We start from the raw sequence: 24,350 nt of genomic DNA, 5'->3' as shown, positions 1-24,350 counted from the left end.
CATTCGGTTTTACTGTTCCATCTGTCATTTTATTATTGGGGATACTAAGATGTCCACATAGATTCGACGTGAGCCACTTAATGTTCCATATATTTTGTGTATTCGAGGCAACTATGTAGAATGTTTGAAGTATTGGAACTAAGCAACAAGTGTAATACAGCTTACATTGATGGATAGCAAAATCATTAGAGGTGCACAATCATTACTTTAGATTGGATTCTTAAAAATGTTTTGTTTCTTTTTCAGCTCATAGATGAAAATTTGCAGTGTAACATTAGTTTTGAATGCCAACATTGTAACGATGATACCTCACTGTTCTCGGATTAAGTACTCTAGTTAAAGCATTCATAATATATGCATCCAAAATGTTGTAACCAAACTATCGTTGTCAGTAGAATTTCAATAAAACGTAATAATCTATATATTTTTGTTCATCAGCAATATGATTTTAATGTGCATGTGGGGTACTCAAAGAAAAAACATTTTAAGCTCTCAAAATCAATTTGTTTATTGTCATATGCACAAGTACGGTGAGGTACAGGTATAATGAAAATATTACTTGCAGCAGCCACACAAAAACACTAAAAACATAAATATACACAAATTACACAAAACATCTGCAAGACAGTGGGGCAACACAGTGGCACAGCGGTAGAGTTGCAGCCTTACAGCGCCGGAGACCCGGGTTCGATCCCGACTACGGGTGCTGTCTGTACGGAATTTGTACGTTCTCCCCGTGACCGCGTGTGTTTTCTCTGAGATCTTCTGTTTCCTCCCACACTCCAAAGAAGTACAGGTATGTAGGTTAATTGGATTGGTGTCATTGTAAATTGTCCCGAGTGTGTGTAGGATAGTGTAAAATGTGCGGGGAATGCTGGTCGGCGTGGACTCAGTGGGCCGAAGGGCCTGTTTCTGCGCTGTATCTCTAAACTAAACTAAACTAAACAGTAAAATGTCGACTGCAAAAAACAAAATAAGACAATGAACAAAACTTTGCGTTAAGTACCGGTGGTTACAGGTCTGCAATGAACAGTGCTGGTACTGCCCAGAGCAGGAATGTGATCAGGCACAATATTAAATGAGGTAGAAGAAAAAAGGCGGGATGTCAGTTTTAGATGTTGCTCTGGTGGTTATTGTAATCTCATCAACTCAAGGAAAAGTATTTCCCCACAAAGTAGGAAATTCTGTCCTTTTGTTATTTACTAGAAATCCCATGTCAGTATTTCAGCATAGCAGTAGCAATTCAATTCAATTTACCAGCAATGGTAGATACAGGTGTCCCAGGGAACCCCCAGTCTTCCATATATTGTATATGTCTACATGCTTGGCTATGAAGGATAATTACAAGGGAAATTCACATAGAATACATTTTCACAATTCCAGTACATTTAAAAAGGCATTAAATTGTTCCAATGTCATTTGCATTCATCTATTGGCTGATGCATAAACATTTCCCGGTCCAAAAATAATTCCATCATTGTTCCATTTTCTTGGGTCAGTTGGCTGCTGATAATTTCTGCACCACTTCTCATGCGTGATGCCTACGAATGGATAATGCTGTGTTCATAATGTCACAGGAAGGTAATGGTATAGGATGCGTAATACCAGCAGGTACTCATTGCTCGGTTAGCGGTTCTGTGCTGCACGCATTGGAAAGCAAAAAAAAAGGAATCGTTTGCATCTGTGACTTAAAGGTGAATCTATTGCTGTACGGCATGAGATTTTGCACATAACTTTCAAGAAGTATAGTCCAACAGTCTCCAAAACAACCAGTGGGAGACTTGCCCTTTCTGTTTGATGAAGGTTTTTTTTAAGAGCTACAACTTGGAAACAGGTTCTTCGGCTCAGCCATGCTGACCATTGATCACCCATTCGCACTAGTTCTAATTTATCCCACCTTCTCATCTACACTCAGAGCAAGAGAGAGTGGAGCCTTCAGGTAGATCTTGTTCCAGGCACAGCTTATCAAACAGGTCAAACAGTACGTCCCCTATGTTTCAACAATGAGGAACTGAAATCATACTATACTGGATTCCCTATGGCTTACCCAATTAAAGGAATAAATACAATCAGTTTGTAATGAATGATCCACAAGAAGCTTGAAGCAGAGATTGCAGAACACAAAGGTTGCATCGTGCCTATAGTGGACAATAAAAGATGTATGGTTACTGGCATATAACACTGTACATCATTTATTGTCCACTCTATATACTATGCAACAGTGTGTGTGGCATGCAAGAGGCAAACGGTAAATGTTACACAGCCCCGAGAACAAGATTGCAGCCAGTAAACATTGTACAGTGCGTTGGGTGCAGCTGGTAAATTTACACGATGCGGAGGTTGCAGTCTATAGTGCTTGTTGCCTTAGGTGGAGGACATAGCCCCTGAGCTGGGCACAGATTGGATCACATGCTGCAACTGCGCAATACTTAGTGTGGAAATACAGTGAAGTTGTGCATTGCTTAGGGTGAATAATGCCGCCAGGGTATGTCTCAGGTACAACCAATTCATGGTTTGGTGCTTGCTCCAGCTGATGCCATTGGTGAACACTCTGCAGTATCAGGAGCAAAGGATGCGCTGCTGAATGCTGCAGACTGTAACCATGAATATTGCCTGCGGTATGAGATGCAGCCCGTGAATGCTGCATGAGCAAATGATGCAGGCAGTGTCTGGTGTATGTCACTAGGTAAATGATGAATCGCATCAGCCACCAGAGAAAGACTTAGAGAGAATATGCAGCCTATAGAGTGATTGCACGGCAGGCGAGGTCACGGCCCCTGACCGTACTGTTGCCACGCAACGCCTATTGGAGGGCCTGCCATGTACTGTTCAATGTTGCGGCCGCACTTTGCTGCAGCTCGGCTTTCCCTGGACCCTCCGGCTGGTCTTTTCCCATCAGCGTGCCTCCGGCTCCCTCCTGGCGCTCCGAGCGTCCCGACACCCCTCGCCGTTCCTGCGCTCCTCCAGGCTCGGCGCCCCTGCTCCGCGCCTCGCTTCCTGCTGGCCCTCCAGCCCTTCTCACCGCTCGCTCTCTCCGTCAACCGGGGTCCGCTTTCACTTGGCCGGCTCTCAACACCTCTTGGCTGGGGGGCCCTGGTCCGCCTCGGCTCCAAGCGCCCAGCGCAGCTCTTGCTGCTGCTCAGCCTCTCCCCGGTCCTCTTCCTAATCCTCTTCGGGCTCGACACTCAATATATCAATATCAATAGTCAATTTATTTGTCACATACACATAAATGTGCAGTGAAATGAAAGATTACCCACAGTCCAACAATAAGACCAATAAAAATAAACAATAAAACACACACAATCATAAACCAACAACAAACAAAAAGAAACATCCATCACAGTGAGTCTCCTCCAGTCACCTCCTCACTGTGATGGAAGGCCAGAATGTATTTTCTCTTCCCCTGCCGTCTTCTCCCGCGGTCAGGCTGTTGAAGTTGCCACGTTCCAGACTCCTCATCTCCCACCGCCTCTTCCTCCAAGGCCGTCGAGCACGGCTCCCTGGGCCCTTCGCCCTGCAGACCTCCAGGCTCTCGGCTCGGGTTCTTCCCGCTGCTCCTCTCCTCCTCTTCTTCTCCCCCTGGTCGGCGGCCCGCTGCTTCTCGGCGTTACTCTCCTGCCTCCCTTCTCGGCCGCGTTTCCTTCTCCCGCCGGCTGGCCAGATGTCTTCCCAGATGCTTCTTGCGTCCGCGGGCTTGGCAGCCCTTCTCCCGGTTCCGGTTCCGGTTCCTCTTCCTCCGCCGGATCCTCCAGCTTCTTCCTCATTTTTTACAGCACAAAAATTGGCCTTTTGGCGGCTTTTTAAAGGTAAGAATGTACCTGTTGTATATATTGGTAATGTATGCCGTAAGCTGCCATGTCCTCCAGATGGCTTGACCGACTCCGTGCGTCATGTACTTTGACCGTACGACCTTACGTGCAATCACCTAATCATTAGGCTAATGCGGGGATGCAGATACTGAACAGTGCCTGCTGTGGAAGAAAATAACTGCAGAAGGGTTTCGACCCGAAACGTCACCCATTCCTTCTCTCCTGAGATGCTGCCTGACCTGCTGAGTTACTCCAGGATTTTGTGAATAAGTGCCTGCTGTGGAGCATCCTGCAAATGGGGAAGTAAATGTTGTCTAGTGCCCGAGGCAGGTTATGCAGGTGCTGAATGTAACCTGGCGACCCATGGCACAGCTGTAACCGATTAATGGTAGCAAATGTCTGGACAGGTGATGCAGCCAGTGAATGTACACATCAGAAGGCTTCTGCCGTTTAACAATGCGGACTTCCGTGTTCAGTGTGGACTTCCAGCCAGTAAATGTTATACAATGCTTAAAGCAGACGATGCAGTTGTTGAAATTTGCACTTTACCCAATGTATTACATGCAGCTAATGCGTGCACATTCCCTGGTGTCGAGGTGGAAGCCGGTGAATATTGCACACTGCTTAAAACGGAGAATGGAACCGTTGAATATTGCTGTGTCTTCCAAGTAGGATGCAGTCGGCAAATGTTGTTTAGAGTCTACCCCCGAGGGATGCAGCTGGTGAATATTGCAGTCCCTTGTGCAGTGCATACAATGTCATCACACGCAGCTTGACACGGATGATGTGCACGCTGAATATTGCACGGTGCCTGAATGCAGGAGACGCAGCGACAGGCGCTGCAGAGGCCCAGGCCGGCGAACATTGCACAGAGTGGCGGGCAGCTGCTGTGACGTGCATCCGGTGGGTGAAGCGCGCGCGGTTTGGACGGGAGAATGTGGCAGCGCGAGCGCCGGGAGAGGCTGCTGGCGGTGAGTGAGGGACTGGCCCGGCAGTGAGTGAGTGGGGGAAGGAAGGAGTGAGTGGCCCGGCAATGAGGGAGGGAGGGAAGGAGTGAAGGAGGGAAGGGAAGGAATGGCCCGGGAGGGAAGGAAGGAGTGAGTGGACCGGCAGTGAGGGAAGGAAGGAGTGAGGGAGAGAGGGGCCCGGCAGTGAGGGAGGGGCCCGGCAGTGAGGGAGGGGCCCCGGCAGTGAGGGAGGGGCCCCGGCAGTGAGGGAGGGGCCCCGGCAGTGAGGGAGGGGCCCGGCGGGGGAGAGTGAGGGAGGGGCCTGGCGGCAGGGCCATCTTAACGCTTGGGCCTGATGGGCACTTGCCCGGGGCCCCACGAGCATAGGGGCCCCATGCTGATCTGTGTATGTTAAGTGACTTGCAATAAATAAATACTACTTTAAAAATGTAGGTTCAATAAGTGCTTTTTTCGCAACATTTTCGGTCCCTAAGTGCTTCTCACAGTGATCTGTAAGTGCTTTTTGCAACAATGTAGCACCCTAAGTTCATCGCTAATTGCTTTTCGGTAAGTGCTTTTCGCCGGCACGACAGTGGGGGGGCTGGTAGGGAAAGGGGGTGGGGGAGAGTAACGGTAGGGGCCCAGTACACTGCTTTGCCCGGGGGCCCATAATGCTGTAAAAACGGCCGTGCCTGGCGGGGGAGAGTGAGGGAGGGAAGGAAGGAGTGAGGGTGGGAAGGAAGGAGTGAGTGGCCCGGCAGTGAGTGAGTGAGGGACGTAGGGGCCCGGCGGGGGTTAATGAGGGAGGGAGTCAATGAGGGAGAGAGAGAGGGGCCTGGCAGTGAGTGAGGGGCCTGGGGCCCGGTGGTGAGTGAGTGAGGGGCCCGGCGGGGAGAGGCTGCTAGCGGTGAGTGAAAGAGGGAGGGAAGGAGGAAAGAAGGAAGGAGGGAGGGTCATGCCCGGGCTGTCCCAGGCTGGCAGCTGCTGTCAGACCCTGACTGTGCAGTGACAGCTCGCCATGTGTGAGAGCGGCCGCTCCAGCCCGGGCCCACCCCACCGACTTGTGGCTGTTGACATGTGGGAAACAACTGTAGATGCTGCTTTACATTGAAGATAGACACAAAATGTTGGAGTAACTCAGCGGGACAGGCAGTATCTCTGGAGAAAAGGAATAGGTGACGATTTGGGTCGGGATCCTTCTTCAGACTGAGGGTCTGGATGTGACACGTCACCTATTCTTTCTCTCCAGATATGTTGCCTGACCTACTGAGTTACTCCAGCATTTTATGTCTATCTTGTGGCTGTTAATAATGGGGCTGCCGACGACCCACTACCCCCATTATCCGCTTCCTCTCTCTCCCCTGCCCTTCACTGACACCCAGGCCCGACAAGCCACCCAATGTTCTGGCACCTTCTCCCAGTCAAAATTCTGTCCTCCACCTCGGAGGTCTTCTCCTGCCAACCCCTTGATCTTGCGCGTCTCTCTCTGCTCCCCCCTTGATTGTTTCGATCCACTTACCACTGCTGATGTCTGCCTGTCAGGGTTTGCACTGAATCAGTCTCAGTCAACTCGGGTCACCCTGAGAAAGGGTCGATAGTCATTTTTTCCCTCGGGTGGAAATGACAAATACTGGAGGGCATCAGTTTAAGATGCGAGAGGGATAGTTTAAAGGTGACTTGCGAGGCCAGTTTCTTTACTGATCGAGGGCGAGATGATTGGAACATACTGCCAGGGCAAGTGGTGGAACCAGATACAATAGTGAGGTTTAAGAGGCTTTTAGCCAGGCATGTGATCATAGATTGAATGGTGGGACATGCTTAGGTAAATCGCATTGTTTAATTTTGCATTGTGGTTGCCACAGATATCAGGGGTTGAAAGGCCTGTTCCTGTGCTGTCCTGTTTTATGGTAGACACAAAATGCCGGAGTAACTCAGCGGGACAGGCAGCATCTCTGGAGAGAAGGAATGGGTGACGTTTTGGGTCGAGACCCTATGCTCCATGATTCCTAGGTTTTAAGAGAATTGAGAGACATTGGTTTAGTGTAGAATGGTGAAGGTGAGGTAAAAGATCAATTATAATCTTATCGAATGGCAGAGAAGGCTGAATGACTTGCATCTGTTTCCATTGATTATTTCTCATGCACACCATTCGTCAGTTTCCAATATCCTACTATTTTGTAAACAATCACACTGCAATTTATTTTGTTTAACCGTTAGCTTTAGCTGTTGAGGTATGAAGCTCTGATATTCTCCCTTCCTTCTTACTTCTTGAAGATCTTTCTCCTTGACCTGTGTTTTCTTGATATAATCAACTCAGTGCACAATCTTAACAGATAAAGCTCCTCTCAGCACATTGAGATATTTTACTCTGTTAAAGGATAAAAAAAATACAGGGTGTTTTTACAAGGGAAGTCCATAATCCTGGCACTGAAAGTGTGTTTTGAAATCATCAAACTTCATTGGAAACATTTAGATCAATTTTCCATCAAATTATACAGAAGAGTGCACAAAGGCTAAAAAATTACTGTCAGTGCGAGTTATCATATCATATCATATACATACAGCCGGAAACAGGCCTTTTCGGCCCTCCAAGTCCGTGCCGCCCAGTGATCCCCGTACATTAACACTATCCTACACCCACTAGGGACAATTTTTACATTTACCCAGCCAATTAACCTACATACCTGTACGTCTTTGGAGTTCTAAAAGATAATCAGTCAAGGGTAATGAAATACAAACATTTCTCTGAAATAGGCAGCTCTGTGGTTCACTTTGTGAAAATCGCATCTTGCTATCTTTTCAATGAAATGTATTGGATGTTCTGTGAGTTGATGTACAGTAGATATGAGCCAAGTTCATCACAGATGGTTACAGTTTTCCCTATTCAGTCTTAAATGTGGTTTTAATGACAGTAGGTGCTACTTACTACCAGTCCACTTCTCCGCTATAGATAGGAACAGTTACAACTATTTCATTCTTCCAGCTTTTAAATTCGGCTGAAGGAGTTGTTATATTTTTTGTTTATTTAATAAAAGTACTTCAGATCTTTCCCATTTAAATGTGCCAGATTTGATCATTCATTTACCATTCCAGTTCACAATTTCTTGTTCAGTTCTTGTGCTGTCAGTTTCCCAATCTGAATGGCTGAGGTGAAATGTGTGAGTTGCTTTGTTCTTTTGTGCCCCAGGTGTTCCACAGAAGGCACCACATTCTTGCATCCTACACTTTCAGAAATGTGCAGCATAAAATATCGTTGACATCACATAGTCTAACCTGCAGCTGGTGCTGTGGATTGGCCTGTCACAGCACTGTTTGGGCTGTTGTTTTGAGACTGGTGGTACAGTCATTCTGTTCCATTGCCTTTGTATAAATCTGGTTCTGAAACTAATTTGCATTGATGTGACCGTGTTAGAAAAACAATTCAGTATCATTTCTGAAATATTTCATGTGCATTTAAGTAGTATAAATACATTTAGGCCAGTAAACATTTTAACACTATTTTTGTACATCACAATCTCTAAATTATTTGTAATGTTTAACATTTTCTGCACACAAACTTGAATTGAATATAGCAATTAGAATACAAGCTGGTTATTGGGCCAAACCAGTCTTTAGTGTTAAACTTCCAGAGGATGATCGTCCAGTTCTTGTATTGTTATAATATGCCTCCTCCCCCTCCCAAATATCCGGTTAACCAGTTCAAACCATAAAGAATCCCTTTTCCCATTAGTACTAGATCATTGAATAAGCATTAGTGCGTGTGGAACTTTTAGCGAATTTTGTTGTTTCCAGGGAGTCTGCAAAATGAAAAGCATTCAGACTCTTTCTTGAAAGTACTGCCACACTTCGGACACCATACCTTAACGTTGATGACTGAAAATTATCCAAAGCAAAATGCAACAACCCCATCAGAATGATTTTATGGACAAAGTCAATTTATCATTAAAAATAGAACCCTTTCATAACCTGGTGCGGGCTTGTTAGTGCATAAGCTGGAATGGGTGTAGACAAAATTTACCTTCCAGAGCAGCCTACCATGTGCAATGTTTTGTCAAAGGCCATGCTAAATTTCACATAGACAACATCTATGGCCCTGCCCTCAAAAGCCCTCTTTGGTCACTTCTTAAAAAAACCCAAATGTGAGACACAGTTTTGCATGTACCAAACCATACAGACTAGCCCTAATGCCGTTGCAAATTCAGGCGTATCTTATCTCTCAGAATCTTCTCCAGTTACTTTCTGCTTTACATATTAGGCTCACTGAATCTATAGTTCCTAGTTTTTTTCTTTGTAGCCCTCCTTAAATAGAGGCAGAAGATTTGACACCTTCCAATCTTCCAGCACCTCATTCCAAGCCCGATAATGATTTGTTTCTCAGCTAGGGCTCCAGCAATTTCTTCTCTAGCTTCCCACAATGACCTTGGATATATAGGTTCAGGCCTGGGAGATTTATCTACCTTCATATGTCTTATGATGTCGAGCTCCTTTGCAACTGTAATGCAGATTGTCCTCAAGATGTTACCATTAACTGTCCCAAGATCCCTAGTCTGAATGTCAGTCTCCGTGGTAAAAACAAGTGTGAAATATTAATTAAGGACCTTTCCCATCTCCTGCAGCTCTAGACATAGATGACTGCTTTGGTTTTTGACAAGTTTTCTCTCGAGTTACCCTTTCCCCATAATGTTCATAAAATCTTTGGATTCTCTTTAATCTTATCCACTAGAACCAACTCAATAGACAATAGACAATAGGTGCAGGAGTAGGCCATTCAGCCCTTCGAGCCAGCACCGCCATTCAATGCGATCATGGCTGATCACTCTCAATCAGTACCCCGTTCCTGCCTTCTCCCCATACCCCCTCACTCCGCTATCCTTAAGAGCTCTATCCAGCTCTCTCTTGAAAGCATCCAACGAACTCAATAGACAATAGGTGCAGGAGCAGGCCATTCGGCCCTTTGAGCCAGCACTCATGTCCTTTTGTCCTCCTGATTTCCTTCTTAAGTATGTTACTCAACTTCTCTACTCCTTGATCGCATTGAATGGCGGTGCTGGCTCGAAGGGCTGAATGACCTACTCCTGCACCTATTGTCTATTGTCCTCCAGAGAAACACTTGGTCCCAGCTGCCTGTACCACACCCATGCGTCCCCTTTTTTCCTGATCAGAGCATCAATTTTTCTCATTGTTGTTATGTAGTAGGACTGATGATGCCGCTGGACACAGCAAGTTCTGTGGCTAGCTTACAAATATTGAAATGTTGAGAGCTGCACTTGCTCAGTATGAAAGAATTTCAAATTGGATTTGTAAACATGTTTTGCTTTTTCAGCCCATGGATGACTTGTTGCGGTGCGGCATTTGTTTTGAATATTTCAACATTGCAATGATGATACCTCGCTGTTCCCATAATTGTAAGTACTCTTGTTGCAACATTCATAATCCATGCATTAGAAATGTAACCAAAATCCAGTAGGATTTCAATAAAGCAGAATGAAAGTAGAGATATTTCTGTTCATTGGCATTATAAAAACATTGGTTTTGCCCAACACGTAGGATATCCCTAAACAAGATATTTTAACTTCTCAAAAGTAGACTGATTGATGGTTAAAGGTCTGCCACTAATTCGATGATGGTGTTTAAAATATGACTACACACATTAAATAGGATTGGGTTAAATATATTTTATATTTTATATAATATTTTATAAATATAAAAATATAAATATATTTATAACATTAATGTTATTAGATTGGTTGTACATAATACACAGCAGACTGCTTTAATTGATGATGTATAGACAATATATTGTATTCTATTAAACGTCTCAATAACACTGTATTTATATTACACCCTTAGATGCAGAATAATTTCTGTAGTTATTTGATAATTCCAGAATATTTCCATGATGTTGGGTCCCAGTTTTCATAGATAATTGTGCAGCATTCCTCTAGTGCTGAAAATTGCAAATCGAGAGAGTTATATTTGTAATGCTGATGGTGGTGTCATGAAAGAAGCTATTGTGAATACTCTGTTTTGAGTTCTATTGTGAGAGGAGATTGCCAAATGGGTAGAGAAAAAAATCAATGATATGCTCAAAGTTTCCTTAAGTAAGTGTAACATCCAAGCTAACTTCTGGATACCTCTGTCCCTTGTTTCGACCACAATTTCTAATGAGAATGAATTCTGAAGCTGTCATTGTGGAGGTTGGAATTATCCAACATGAATGGCATTGGTTGGCTAGTTTAGTTTTCTTGTGACTTCCTGGCCATGATGTGGTTTCCAAAGATGTGAAATCCAATAAATATGAAATTTAGATTTAATTCTGTTTGAATCGGAAAAAATATGTTTTTCTTGGAGGTAGCTGGAGAAATATGGGCTGGCTGCTTTGGTCTTTGTGGGAAGATAGTGAGTAAAGGCTTAAGGTCATAAAATCAACATTTTATACGTTATCTAGGGAAGCAGAGCATGAGTCACTGCCTCTGAAGATACTGCTACTCTAAAACTGGATTGTTCACTATGTGGCACATCCCTTTGCTGTTTTCATCACATCATGCTGATGATTTTAGATAATGGGATTTCTGTGCACTTAGAAAAATTTCCTTTTGTCTGATTTGTTGCCAATATTGTGTCTTTGAAGCTTTGACCTCCTCACTATTGGCAAACTCGTAATTCATACTTGGCTGACATGGCCAACAGTCTGGTTGGAGATGCCAGAGGTGTTGCCAATTATGCAACTGTTCAGAGACACTAATTTGGGAGTATGCCCAGATTGAAGTATATTGAAATATGTTTGCTCTTGGTTGCCAGTGCTGATTGCAAGAGTCAATGTATTGCAAATTTCAAACTAAAAAGGGACTTTCAAGTGGAGACTCAAGAGACTAAAGCTGTTGGAATCTTGAACAAAAAAGAAACTGCTGAAGGAATTCTGTGGATCAGGAAGCATTTGTGGAGGGAAATGAACAGGTTACGTTTCGGGTTGGAAATCTCTCCAACGATTGTAGGGTACGTCGAACAATCCCTGTTCCAGGCGTACTCTGGCCCTATCCCCGAACTCTACCTTCGATACATTGACGACTGCATTGGCGCTACCTCCTGCACCCGTGCAGAGCTCACTGTCTTCATCAACTTCACTAATTTCCATCCTGATCTCAAATTTACTTGGACCATCTCCGACACCTCCCTACCGTTTTTAGATTTCACCGTCTTCATCACAGGAAACAGGCTATTGACCGACATCGACTACAAACCTACTGACTCCCATAGCTATCTTGACTTCACTTCTTCCCGCCCTGTTTCATGTAAAGACTCTATCCCCTACTCCCAATTCCTCTGTCGACGCCGCATCTGCACCCAGGATGAGGTGTTCCATACCAGGGCATCGGAGATATCCTAATTCTTTAACGGGGATTCCCCTCTTCCATTATAGATGAGGCTCTCATGAGGGTCTCCTTGATATCCCGCTGCTCCGCTTTTGCTCCCCCTCCCCTCATACATAACAAGGACAGAGTCCCCCTTGTCCTCACCATTAGCCGTTGCATACAACTTATAATCCTCCAACATTTTCACCACCTCCAACAGGATCCCACTATTGGCCACATCTTCCCATCTGCACCCCTTTCTGCTTTCCGCAGAGACCGTTGCCTCCGAAACTCCCTGGTCAACTCGTCCCTTCCCACCCAAACACCCCCTCCCCAAGTACTTTCCCCTGCAACCGCAGGAGATGCAACACCTGTCCCTTTACCTCCCCCCTCGACTCCATCCAAGGACCCAAACAGTCTTTCCAGGTGAGGCCGAGGTTCACCTGCACCTCCTCCAACCTCATCTACTGTATCCGCTGTTCCAGGTGTCAACGTATCTACATCGTCGAGGCCAAGCGCAGGCTCGGCGATGGTTTCGCTGAACACCTCCGCTCAGTCCGTCTTAACCTACTTGATCCCCCGGTGGCTCTGCACTTCAACTCCCCTCCCATTCCCAATCTGACCTTTCTGTCCTGGGCCTCCTCCATTGTCAGAGTGAGGCCCAGCGCAAATTGGAGGAACAGCACCTCATATTTCGCTTGGGTAGTTTACACCCCAGCAGTATGAACATTGACTTCCCTAACTTCAGATGGTCCCTACTTTCCCCTTCTATCCCCTCTCCCTTCCCAGTTCTCCCACTAGTCTTCCTGTGTCTGACTACATTCTATCTTTGTCACACGCCCTCCCCTGACATAAATCTGAAGAAGGGTCTCGACTCGCAAAATTAACCCATTCCCTTCTCTCCTGAGATGCTGCCTGACCCGCTGAGCTACTCCAGCATTTTGTGTCTGCTTTCAAGCTTTTGTATCTTTACCTGATGGGAGAGGACAGAATGACTTTAGTGTAAGTGGTCTTTGATTATGTTGGTTACTTTCTCGGAGCAGTGTGAAATGTAAGTCAATGGGCGTGATTTACTGAGCTGTATTAACAATTCTGCAATTTTTTATGGCCTTGGCCAGAGCAGCTGCCAAATGAAGTAGTGATGCTCTATATCTCTCGTTTCCCTTATCCCTAACCAGTCTGAAGAAGGTTCTCGACCTGAAACATCACCCATTCCTTCTCTCCAGAGATGCTGCCTGTCCAGCTGAGTATTCCATCAGTCATTGGAGACATGCTGAATTTCCTTTGGTCTTCCTTGGTGATTGTATAGTATTTCCTGTACATTTTTGTGAATAAAGCTTTTTTTTAAATTAAAAAATAATAGAATTAGGTCTAGTTATCATTTGCACATCTAGCACAGATATGGATGGCCATATACAGGCCCAATTGGAAAGTATGGATAATTTATTATAGTTTGTTTCTCTTCTTCTCTTTATGATTGAGATTAGTGAATTTAACACAAAGCATTGGTCTAGCTGGGGAATGGTATAGGTGCGCAGCTTGTTATGAAGGAATGAAATATTGGAATTAATTCAAGAAATAAAATAATTTTTCATTTAAGTTATGCTTTTCTGCACCAACATTAACACTGCTTAGTAAGAAATATTCCAATTTGGCACGAATTTTATTGACTTTTTGAGCTGCTGCCTACGTTCTACCACAAGCGTTGGTTAGGAATGTAAAATTAAACAACCAAATGATATTTGAGGCAAAGCTACATATAGAGGACATTGACCAACACTCCTCCAAGATGCCTTGTGATGATGTAAAAGTATTTGTAATAGATATACTTTATTCAGTTTATTGGAAAGGTGGAGAGAGGATAAACTCAACACTTCAGTCATATTGACACTCTCACACTTCAACCTGTTTGCAGGGAATCATTAGATGAGCACAAGAAAGACATGCAAAGTGATGGGATTATTTTTATCTGTTTGGAAAAACTAGATTCACATCCTAGTTTCCACAATAGTAAAACTAGCTCAGTCTGAAGAAGGGTTCTAATCCAAAACGTCACTATCCATGTTCTCCAGAGATAGACAAAAAATGCTAGGTTAACTCATTGGGTCAGACAGCTTCTCTGGAGAAAAGGAATAGGTGATGTTTCTGGTTGGATTCAGGCTGAAAGATAGAGAAGGCCAGAACAAAACAGGACTGGCAAAAGATGACCTCAGGAAGGGTGAAATGACCTACAAGGTACTCCAGCACTTTGTGTTGTTTCTGCAATATAGAAAGTTGTCAAAAGGATTTCATTAAACCATCCATCAGTACATTAATTGATTTTTGACCTTCTAAATAAACATTGTGTGTGCAAAGATTATTTTCATGTGCAAGGCAACGTGTGGAGTGCTTCTTTAATGGAAAGTAATGAATTAACACCAATTCAGTAAAGAACAAGTGATGCTTCTTTAAAGGAAAATAAGGACCAAACAAACGTGACGCTGAACAGATTAAGAAATGAAGTGGGGAAAAATGTATATTGTGAATCTGGCAGAAAGAAAGAGAGGGGTTGTTGGGATGAATGCAAGAATAATTAAAAAATGCTAAAAGCCTAATTAGAATTGCAAAATTAGACCCTGGAAAATACATTTCTGATTGAAAACACAAGGATAATAGATTATTTCAACTCTAGAACAAAAGAGATAAATACCTGCAGGAAATAAATGAGCCAGAAAATAACACGAGCAATAGCTGCTTAACAAATAGGATGATCTTTTCCTTTTAATCTGGAAAGCTGTCAAAAGCCTTGGCTTATATGTTTGTCATGTACCAGATGTAATTCCTAAACTGGATTTGCATGCAACTGAAGTTTTGCAAAATAAGTTAATTTTTGCAGATGATTAACTGTTTCTAACTAATGCCAGTGAAGACTTTTACAAATTTTATTTTGTAAATTTCAATAATTAGTCCTTAGCATTAGCTAAGTGGCTTTTAAAATCCTTTGTTAAAATTCAAGCAACAACGTTTTTTCTTCCAGAAGCACAGCATAAAAATAAAGTATTTAACTGATTCTTTCTCTCTTTGCAGTTTCTAGGACTTTGCCAATCTCAAGTATCAATAGTAATCAATAGTAAATGGAATCAAGGGATATGGGGAGAAAGCAGGAACGGGGTACTGATTTTGGATGATCAGCCATGATCATATTGAATGGTGGTGCTGGCTCGAAGGGCCGAATGGGCTACTCCTGCACCTATTTTTTATGTTTCTATGTAATTGGACAAAATATTTCTGGGCAAACAAAATATTTTGGAGTCATTTTGAACATGAATGCCATCCAAGTACATCTTTTGTGAATTAAATCATGTTCCTGTTTCGTGTTAGGCATGGAAACGTAATCTAGTCAGTATTTCAATATTCCAACAAAAAAAAACCCAGATCAAAGCATCATGTGGCCTGTCACAGCAGTATTTCAAACAAATATGACACATCGGGGTATTTAAGGTACGGGTCCTTCACTGCACCCCAGGGTCTGAAAGACGTGGCTTTAGATGTTGTAGAGGCACTAGTAGTGATCTTTCAAGAATCACTAGAATCAGGAGGGTTTCCAGAGGATTGGAAAATGCAAATATTACCGCTGTTCAAGAAGGGAGCCAAGCAGAACAGTGGAAACTATAGGCCGGTTAGCCATGTTCGGTGGTTGGTAAGATTTTCGAGTCCATTATGAAGGATGAGGTTTCTGACGACTTAGAAGCACATGCTAAATGGGGCGAAGTCAGTATGACTTTGTGAAAGGGGAGATCTTGCCTGACAAATCTTTTGGGAATTCTTTGAGCAAGATAAACATAGGAGAGTCAGTGGATGTTGCTTACCTAGATTTTCAGAAGGCCTTTGATAAGGTGCCACACATGAGGCTGCGAAAGAAGACGAGAGCCCATGGTATCAGAGGGCAGATACAAGCATGGATAACAAGATGGCTGGATGGCAGAAGACAGAGAGTGGCAATAAGGGGGCTTTTTCTGGTTGGCTACCAGTGACTAGCGTTGTTTCGCAGGGGTCGGTGCTGGGGCTGCTACTCTTCACATTGTATATCAATAATTTGGATGAGGGAATTGAACGCTTTGTGGCCAAGTTTGCAGATGATACAAAGATAGGTGGAGGGGCAGATAGTGTAGAGAAAGCAAGAACTCTGCAGAAGGAGGGGAGGTTGGAGAGGGTCCAGAGGAGGTTTACAAAAATGATCCCACAAATTATTGGGTTAACATATGATAAGTGTTTGACGGCACTGGGCCTGTATTCGTTTGAGTTTAGAAGGATGAGGGGGAACCTCGTTGAAACTTATCGAATAGTGAAAGGCCTGAATAGATTGGCTGTGGAGAAGATGTTTCCACGAGTGGGAGAGTCCAGGACCAGGCCTCAGAACAAAAGGATGTACTTTAGGAAAGGAGATGAGGAGGAATGGTCAGAGGATGGTGAATCTGTGGAATTTATTGCCACAGATGCTAGTGGAGGCTAAGTCAGATATTTTGAAGGTGGGGAGTGACAGATTCTTGATTAGTATGGGTGTGAGGAGTACGGGGAGGAGGCAAGAGAATGAGGTTGAGAGGGAAAGAACGATCAGCCATGATTGAATGGCATAGTCGACTTGAAATGCTGAATAGCCTACCTCTGCTCGTGTAACTGAATTATGAATCCAAAAGGTTAATCAAAGAGGGAAGCACTAATGTCAATGGCATGCATAAGCATTACAAATTATTTAAAAAACTGCTGAAAATTAATCACTTATTAAACCTTAATGATAAATGTTCATTAAAATTTAATAAATAAAAGTACAACTACAGAAAATACTTTAAATGAAATGCATTTAAATACATTTATGTTTAAAATTAAAGGCAATAATGTAATTAAAAAGGAGTGTAAATTAACCAAAGCTTATCTAGGTCAGAGCTGTTCCTCTGCATTGAAATGTATAGACCGTGTGAACCAGTAGCAGGTCTGACCTTGTACAAATTTCCCTGAGGAACTGCTTGGAAACTCAAAGCTTACTGCTATCTGCTTCCAAAACCTGCCTCCTAACACGTTTAAGTCTTTTTGGAATTGACTGTGCTTCTACAATCTAACTCTTGGTGTAATCTGTAGACAAATTAAACCATGGTACCATTGCTGCATCTTGAAGATTAGCAGAGCTCGGATTATTCTTTGTGTAATTCATCGATCACATAGAACAGTACATCACATTGTCTGTGCCAAACATGATGCCCAATTATACTGATCTCCTCTGCTTGCATATTCGTGTGCCTATTGCATATTCTCTTCAACGCCTTTATAGTATATGTTTCCACCAATCTGTGAAAAAAATAATTATCCTGCACTTCTTTTAAAATTTCCCTCTTTCACCTTGATATGTCCACCCTGGGAAGAAGGTTATGTGTCTATCCAAGCTATGAAATCTAATTTCATAGATTTCTATCAGGTCTCGAGGGACTGCATCGCATCTCAGAGATGCCAAGGAGATACTCATAATATTTCTGACTTTGGAACTGGAGCCAACTAATCCAACGTTTCGATTTTTTTTAATGAGGGGAAAATAAAGTTGGAGGATTTAAATGGAGTGTGTTGGTAAACAAATGTTTAATAACAAAAGAATTACAGGATTTATGATTTACACAAAATATATAATTGCAGAATATTAAACCTAAAACAGTGTATGAAAATACTTAATCTTATTATCCAAGTTCTTATCCAAAATGTTACTGTATTTTCTGAGAGAATTTGTGTGAAATTCTAACAATTTTATTCTTTTCACTTTCTAGATTGTTCACTCTGTCTACGAAAATTTTTATCATACAAGACTCAATGTCCTATATGTTGTGTGGTGAGTAGACAATAGACAATAGACAATAGGTGCAGGAGTAGGCCATTCAGCCCTTCGAGCCAGCACCGCCATTCAATGCGATCATGGCTGATCACTCTCAATCAGTACCCCGTTCCTGCCTTCTCCCCATACCCCCTCACTCCGCTATCCTTAAGAGCTCTATCGAGCTCTCTCTTGAAAGCATCCAACGAACTGGCCTCCACTGCCTTCTGAGGCAGAGAATTCCACACCTTCACCACTCTCTGACTGAAAAAGTTCTTCCTCATCTCCGTTCTAAATGGCCTACCCCTTATTCTTAAACTGTGGCCCCTTGTTCTGGACTCCCCCAACATTGGGAACATGTTTCCTGCCTCTAATGTGTCCAATCCCCTAATTATCTTATATGTTTCAATAAGATCCCCCTCATCCTTCTAAATTCCAGTGTAAACAAGCCTAATTGCTCCAGCCTTTCAACATACGACAGTCCCGCCATTCCGGGAATTAACCTAGTGAACCTACGCCGCACGACCTCAATAGCAAGAATATCCTTCCTCAAATTTGGAGACCAAAACTGCACACAGTACTCCAGGTGCGGTCTCACCAGGGCCCGGTACAACTGTAGAAGGACCTCTTTGCTCCTATACTCAACTCCTCTTGTTATGAAGGCCAACATTCCATTGGCTTTCTTCACTGCCTGCTGTACCTGCATGCTTCCTTTCAGTGACTGATGCACTAGGACACCCAGATCTCGTTGAACATTCCCTCTTCCTAACTTGACACCATTCAGATAATAATCTGCCTTTCTATTCTTACTTCCAAAGTGAATAACCTCACACTTATCTACATTAAACTGCATCTGCCATGTATCCGCCCACTCACACAACCTGTCCAAGTCACCCTGCAGCCTTATTGCATCTTCCTCACAATTCACACTACCCCCCAGCTTAGTATCATCTGCAAATTTGCTACTGGTACTTTTAATCCCTTCATCTAAGTCATTAATGTATATCGTAAATAGCTGGGGTCCCAGCACCGAACCTTGAGGTACCCCACTGGTCACTGCCTGCCATTCCGAAAGGGACCCATTTATCCCCACTCTTTGCTTTCTGTCTGTCAACCAATTTTCTATCCATGTCAGTACCCTACCCCCAAAACCATGTGCTCTAATTTTGCCCACTAATCTCCTATGTGGGACCTTGTCGAAGGCTTTCTGAAAGTCGAGGTACACCACATCCACTGACTCTCCCCTGTCAATTTTCCTAGTTACATCCTCAAAAAATTCCAGTAGATTTGTCAAGCATGATTTCCCCTTCGTAAATCCATGCTGACTCGGAATGATCCTGTTACTGCTATCCAAATGCTCAGCAATTTCGTCTTTTATAATTGACTCCAGCATCTTCCCCACCACTGATGTCAGACTAACTGGTCTATAATTACCTGTTTTCTCTCTCCCTCCTTTCTTAAAAATGCAGTTCCTTGCTGGCCAGAAAAGGTTATTGAGACGGCCACGCTTGAATGGACATGAGGAAGCAGAATGTGAACAATATTTTTGCATTTTAGAGTCTGTGCCTATCGTAGTTTAAGAGTTTGAAAATCTTGTAATTTTGGACGATATACAATTGTTACTGTAAAATATTTGGGACAAACATGATGGCTGCAACAAGAATTTAATGTTATGTCCTTATTAACAATTGCACCAATAATAGGAATCACAGATGGAAAATTAAGAGTCCAATGCTTTAATTCTTTAAAATTAAGGAAATGTCCAAATGGAATGCAAATAAAGCTAACAAAAAGCATGAAAATGCTGGGATCAGAGAAAAGTGTATCTAACTATAAAGGGAAGCTTTTTGAATTAGCATTGTGTATGGACATCTTTCCAAGAAGAAGAGGTTAACTAAAAAAGAAGTTGTAAATGAAATAGGTATCAAGAATGAGCGAGATGTTGAGAGAAGCAATTGGTGAACAAAGAATTCTGATGTAATGAACTGATATAAACATTGAAGATCACAATTAAGAGTGAGGATAAAACATATGTCAAAATTATGGGCAGAAGAAAAGCAAACAAAATGTTGTCATGTATGGGCTTGGGGCTCTTAGAGATTTGATTTTCACAGTGGTTGCATTCTGTAAATCCAATAGTTTGGGAATTGTGCATGCTGTATATTTAATTTGTGTTGTCATAAGCATGATGTTCATAATGTTAGCATTTTATGCCATGATATTTTGGCTAACACTATTAGAAGGTAGAGTTAATGATTTGTGCCATTTGTTTGGACTTTTAAAAAAAATCAGATCGGTGAACACAGGAATGGAAGGTAGATTCCCCTTGAACATCAGTGACAGAATTTTGATGTACAGCCTTCTTAAGCTTGATTGGTACAGATGACAAAAAAAATAGACTTTTGTGATCTCAAAACAAGCTTTATATTACATAAAAGTTGTCTTGTTTGAATAATTAGTTTCACATTGTAAGATTTGACATCACCTTCCGGGGCTAATCTGTAAATGTTTTGTTTCTCCTCCTCATACATAGACTGTGACTGAACCAGAGCTACTAAACAACAGAGTATTGGATGAAATAGTGAAATGCTTTCGTACCGCAAGGTACAAAGATTTTTGTTATTAAATAATTGATGTGCAATATGATATGTTTTTTAGTTGACAGCAGCTATCACTCTGAGTGCATGAAGAACTTTAGAACTATATCTTGTTTCCCCACAATGGATAGAATTTACAAATAAACAATGGTTCAGCAAGTGTAATTCAAAGAGTCTGCAGCAATCTAGGCCTTTTTTTCCCTCGGTGACTATCTTTTCATGGATTTTAATTTCTTTGTTAATTTTAATTTGTTCCACCTCCTGCAATGTTTTTTTCACCCTCTAGCTGTCACCATTAGCCAAATATTTTATATATTCTGGTGCATGGTTAAATGGATCTCTCTAACTAAGCCTAGTGTTAGATTGCCTAATATCTAGCGGGAGAGACATCACGTAATCAAGCTTCATCACGTAAACAGACTCAAGAACAGTTTCTTTCCCTGGGCCATCAGAACTCTAAATTTCTCAAATATTTGCACGACATAAGAAATGCTGTCATCCATTCCACTAATTTCTTTTAGTGCAATATTCTACCTAGGTGTGATAAATATATATTCATTTATTTCTTTAAGCATTTAAATGACGTATTGGATGAGTTTTTAACTTGTTTTTAACTTGTTTTGGTTGCACTGATCAGGAGTAGCTCTCCTAATTTCGTTGTATCTCTAAGTACAATGACAATAAAGGCTTATTATTATTATTGTTATTCATCCTGTTACCTGCCTGTTATTTTCACTGGGATTTATTGAAGAGTAGCCTGAAAAAGGAAGTTAAATAGAGCTCTCTGATCCAAGGTCATTGAAGATGATCCATTGAATCCTAGCAGCACTATTTCTGTGGTTGGCTAGCCTGCATGGACAGAGAATTGAACCCAAAATCCTTTGGAGCTTCTGGGTCTGTGCACAGTATGGTACAATTGAGTCATTGTGGTATATTACTTAAAAGTAAGAGTTAATGACATCAGCAATTGTTTCACATTCAAATAAGCACTATATAAATGTAGCCACAGTTGAAATGCAGGAACTATCAATGGCAATTTGGCCACAAACTGCATTGAATTAAATAACTACATCTATTATGATATTAATAGGAATTCTTCCAAGACTGCTGCAGTCTTCGTCTCTCATTGCTGTGAATGTGTTCGTCTAATTGTGTAAAACTCTGCTGTTGGACATCGAACTGCAATTTTCAATCAAAATGAAAGTTCTATCAATTAATCAATTTTGTGCATTCCTCCTATATTGACAATGCTATTATTGGATGGTTAAGAAAGTAAGAGTGGTTGTAAATTTTTTAAAAAAATAATGTAATATATTAATCAAAACCTTATTTACAATGTGTTTGTTGTGGGAAAGCTGATGACTTTGGGGGATGTATGGTTCCATGGATGTCAGTAGGTCCCTGGCTATGAATATACCCACTTGAATTATTACCAGGCCATTTGATCAAAGAAAGCTTCATGATGTTTTTCCCTTAAATTATACAAATAGCTGCACTGTTTTGCAGGATTCACTGAAGAAATAAACAATTGAGCCAGGGTAATACATAGAAAATAGGTGCAGGAGAAGGCCATTCGGCCCTTCGAGCCTGCACCGCTTGCACTGCATTCTAAATACATTATAGAAGAAGGCCCCATCTTGTGAATGCCGACCATTCAGTACCGATCTGTACTGATTTCATTTACTAGCACTTGATCTGTAGTTTTCCATGCCTTGGTAATTTGAGAGGTCTTCCCGATACCACTTAAATGTTGTGATAGTGCTTCCTTTCACCAGCTATTGAGGCAGTGCTTTGCAGATTCCAATCACCAGCTTGGTGATAAAACGCTTCCTCCATCTCCTCTTACCCAAAACCTGTACTACCTAGTATTAAATATCTCTACATTCTAAAATCATAGTTATCTGAGCCTTCCTGGTCACACTGCAATAAACAGACAAAGCTTGCCAAGCTTGGAGACCAAATTACAAGGCACATTTGGCATTTTTGCTGAAGTCTATGGGAAGATGGGTCTTGCATTCCTTCAATGTAGAGGACGTCTACTACCCTGTTCCCAATGTGTCATGCATCCCTGTGATAATAACAACCGTTGTGAGACCCTGCATAATGTGGACCATTATCCATATTTTAGGAGCGCCCTCTTGACAAACTCGGATACCAATGGAATTCAGCATTTCCTTGGGTTGGTTAAGGAAAGGGGCTTTGAAAATGGAGACATCAGACCTGGCACTAGATTCATAGTTTACTGTAGTATGGTAATCCCTGCCCTCCTATGTTATTATTTGATTGAAAGATACAGCATGGAAACAAGCCCTTTGGCACCATGCTGCCAATTGATTAATCATTCAAACTAGTTCTATGCTGTCCCACATTCGGCACATGGAGTATTTTGCAGTGGCCATTCACCTACAAACCTGCCGTCTTTGGGATGTGGGAGAAAACCAGGGCAGCCAGAAGAAACCCACGTTGTCACAGGAAGAACATGCAAATGGCTCCACACAAATGGCTTCCGATGTCAGGATTGAGCCAAGATCTCTGGTGCTGTGTGGCAGCAGCTCTATTTGCTGTATACTGTGCCACCCCTCAAGACCTGGACTACCAACTGCAGAGTCCAAGGCAAATGACTACCTTTGCTTTCTTTGGTTCACTGATCCATCCAGTGAACTTGCAATGTCGGTTTCCTGTTAAGGCCAACATTCCTACCATTGAGAGCCTAATTACATTGAGCGGACCATGTTCAGACCAGACGCCCAAGATACATCTGCTATTCTGAGCTCTTTCATGGGAAGATATTACTTGGCACGCAGAGAAAAAGATTTAAGGATGTTCTCAGTCTTAAATAAATGCAACATGCCCTTGAAGTAAAGGAATCTCTGGTCCCCGAGCGTTGCATCAGGAGCCTTGCATCAGGAGCTCGCAGAGGTTCTCTGTAAAATATGGTAGAATCATACCAGCTGACAAATTAGCAAGCCACTGTCCTGTCAGGCACTTTCTGTTTCATCTATGGCATGGGCTCAAGTTCCCACATTGATCTCATCAGCTGCCTCGGAATGTACAAAATTAAGTTGGAAAGAGGTCATCTCTGAACCCGATGGACTGCCTTAGAAGAGGTAGTGGTTTTCACGAAGACCTATTGATGTTTTCTCCAGTTCCCAATAATAAATAAGAAATCCAGTTTGATTGGATAAAGAATAACACAAGCAGCAGAAATACGATTCAGTTGACAGTAGCTCAGATTGAAAGCACTCTTTTAATTTTTGACTGGTTGGAAAGAGAGTTGGTAACTGCATAATGGTTGAAGTGGAAATGCAGGTTAGAACTTGAGTTAATTTGCCCTTCTTAACCTTGAGCTCTGAGGCCAATGATTGTGCCTGGTTGAGATCAGCTAATTCATCTCAGACTGGCACTTAGCCCTGGGATTTTGATATGATTCACCCCTACATTGTGTTGTACCAAATAGAAAGCTTATTTTGAAGAGAGACACAAAGCTGGAGTAACTCTGGGACAGGCAGCGTTTCTGGAGAGAAGGAACAGGTGACTTTTTGGGTCGAGACTGAAGGGTCTCGACCTGAAATGTCACCCATTCCTTCTCTCCAGAGATGCTGCCTGTTCCGCTGAGTTACTCCGGCTTTTTATGTCTATCTTCGGTTTAAACCAGCATCTGCAGTTCCGACACAGAAAGCTTATTTTGTTCTCCACTAAAACTGACTGCAGACCATGCAGTCCAGCCATTTCTTTTGTCCTTTCATCACAAAACGGCTGTTGTCCCTACTATACATGTGCAGAAATTTGTTGCATCCTGATGCAGTAGT

At 42.5% G+C, this 24,350-nt stretch overlaps 1 protein-coding gene across 5 annotated transcripts in view; it reads left to right on the top strand.

Annotated features, from left to right (window-relative positions):
- The first annotated feature begins 4,371 nt into the window (after positions 1-4,371).
- The window catches only part of rad18 (RAD18 E3 ubiquitin protein ligase), a 149,019-nt gene continuing 129,040 nt past the window's right edge, over positions 4,372-24,350 (top strand). For 4 of the 5 annotated variants that reach the window (XM_078414417.1, XM_078414418.1, XM_078414416.1 and 1 more), the window contains exons 1-4: positions 4,372-4,783; positions 10,083-10,164; positions 17,901-17,962; positions 20,478-20,548. In XM_078414417.1, the coding sequence (XP_078270543.1) occupies positions 4,748-4,783; positions 10,083-10,164; positions 17,901-17,962; positions 20,478-20,548 (251 nt within the window). In that variant the 5' untranslated portion in view covers positions 4,372-4,747. Of the gene's footprint in view, positions 4,784-5,270; positions 5,327-10,082; positions 10,165-17,900; positions 17,963-20,477; positions 20,549-24,350 lie in introns of those variants that run through there. The other variant, XM_078414419.1, reaches the window with a different exon arrangement.

This window comes from Rhinoraja longicauda, chromosome 17, assembly GCF_053455715.1.
Source record: "Rhinoraja longicauda isolate Sanriku21f chromosome 17, sRhiLon1.1, whole genome shotgun sequence".
In the NCBI taxonomy this organism is placed as follows: Eukaryota; Metazoa; Chordata; class Chondrichthyes; order Rajiformes; family Arhynchobatidae; genus Rhinoraja; species Rhinoraja longicauda.
This window is presented reverse-complemented; position numbering and strand designations above follow the sequence as displayed.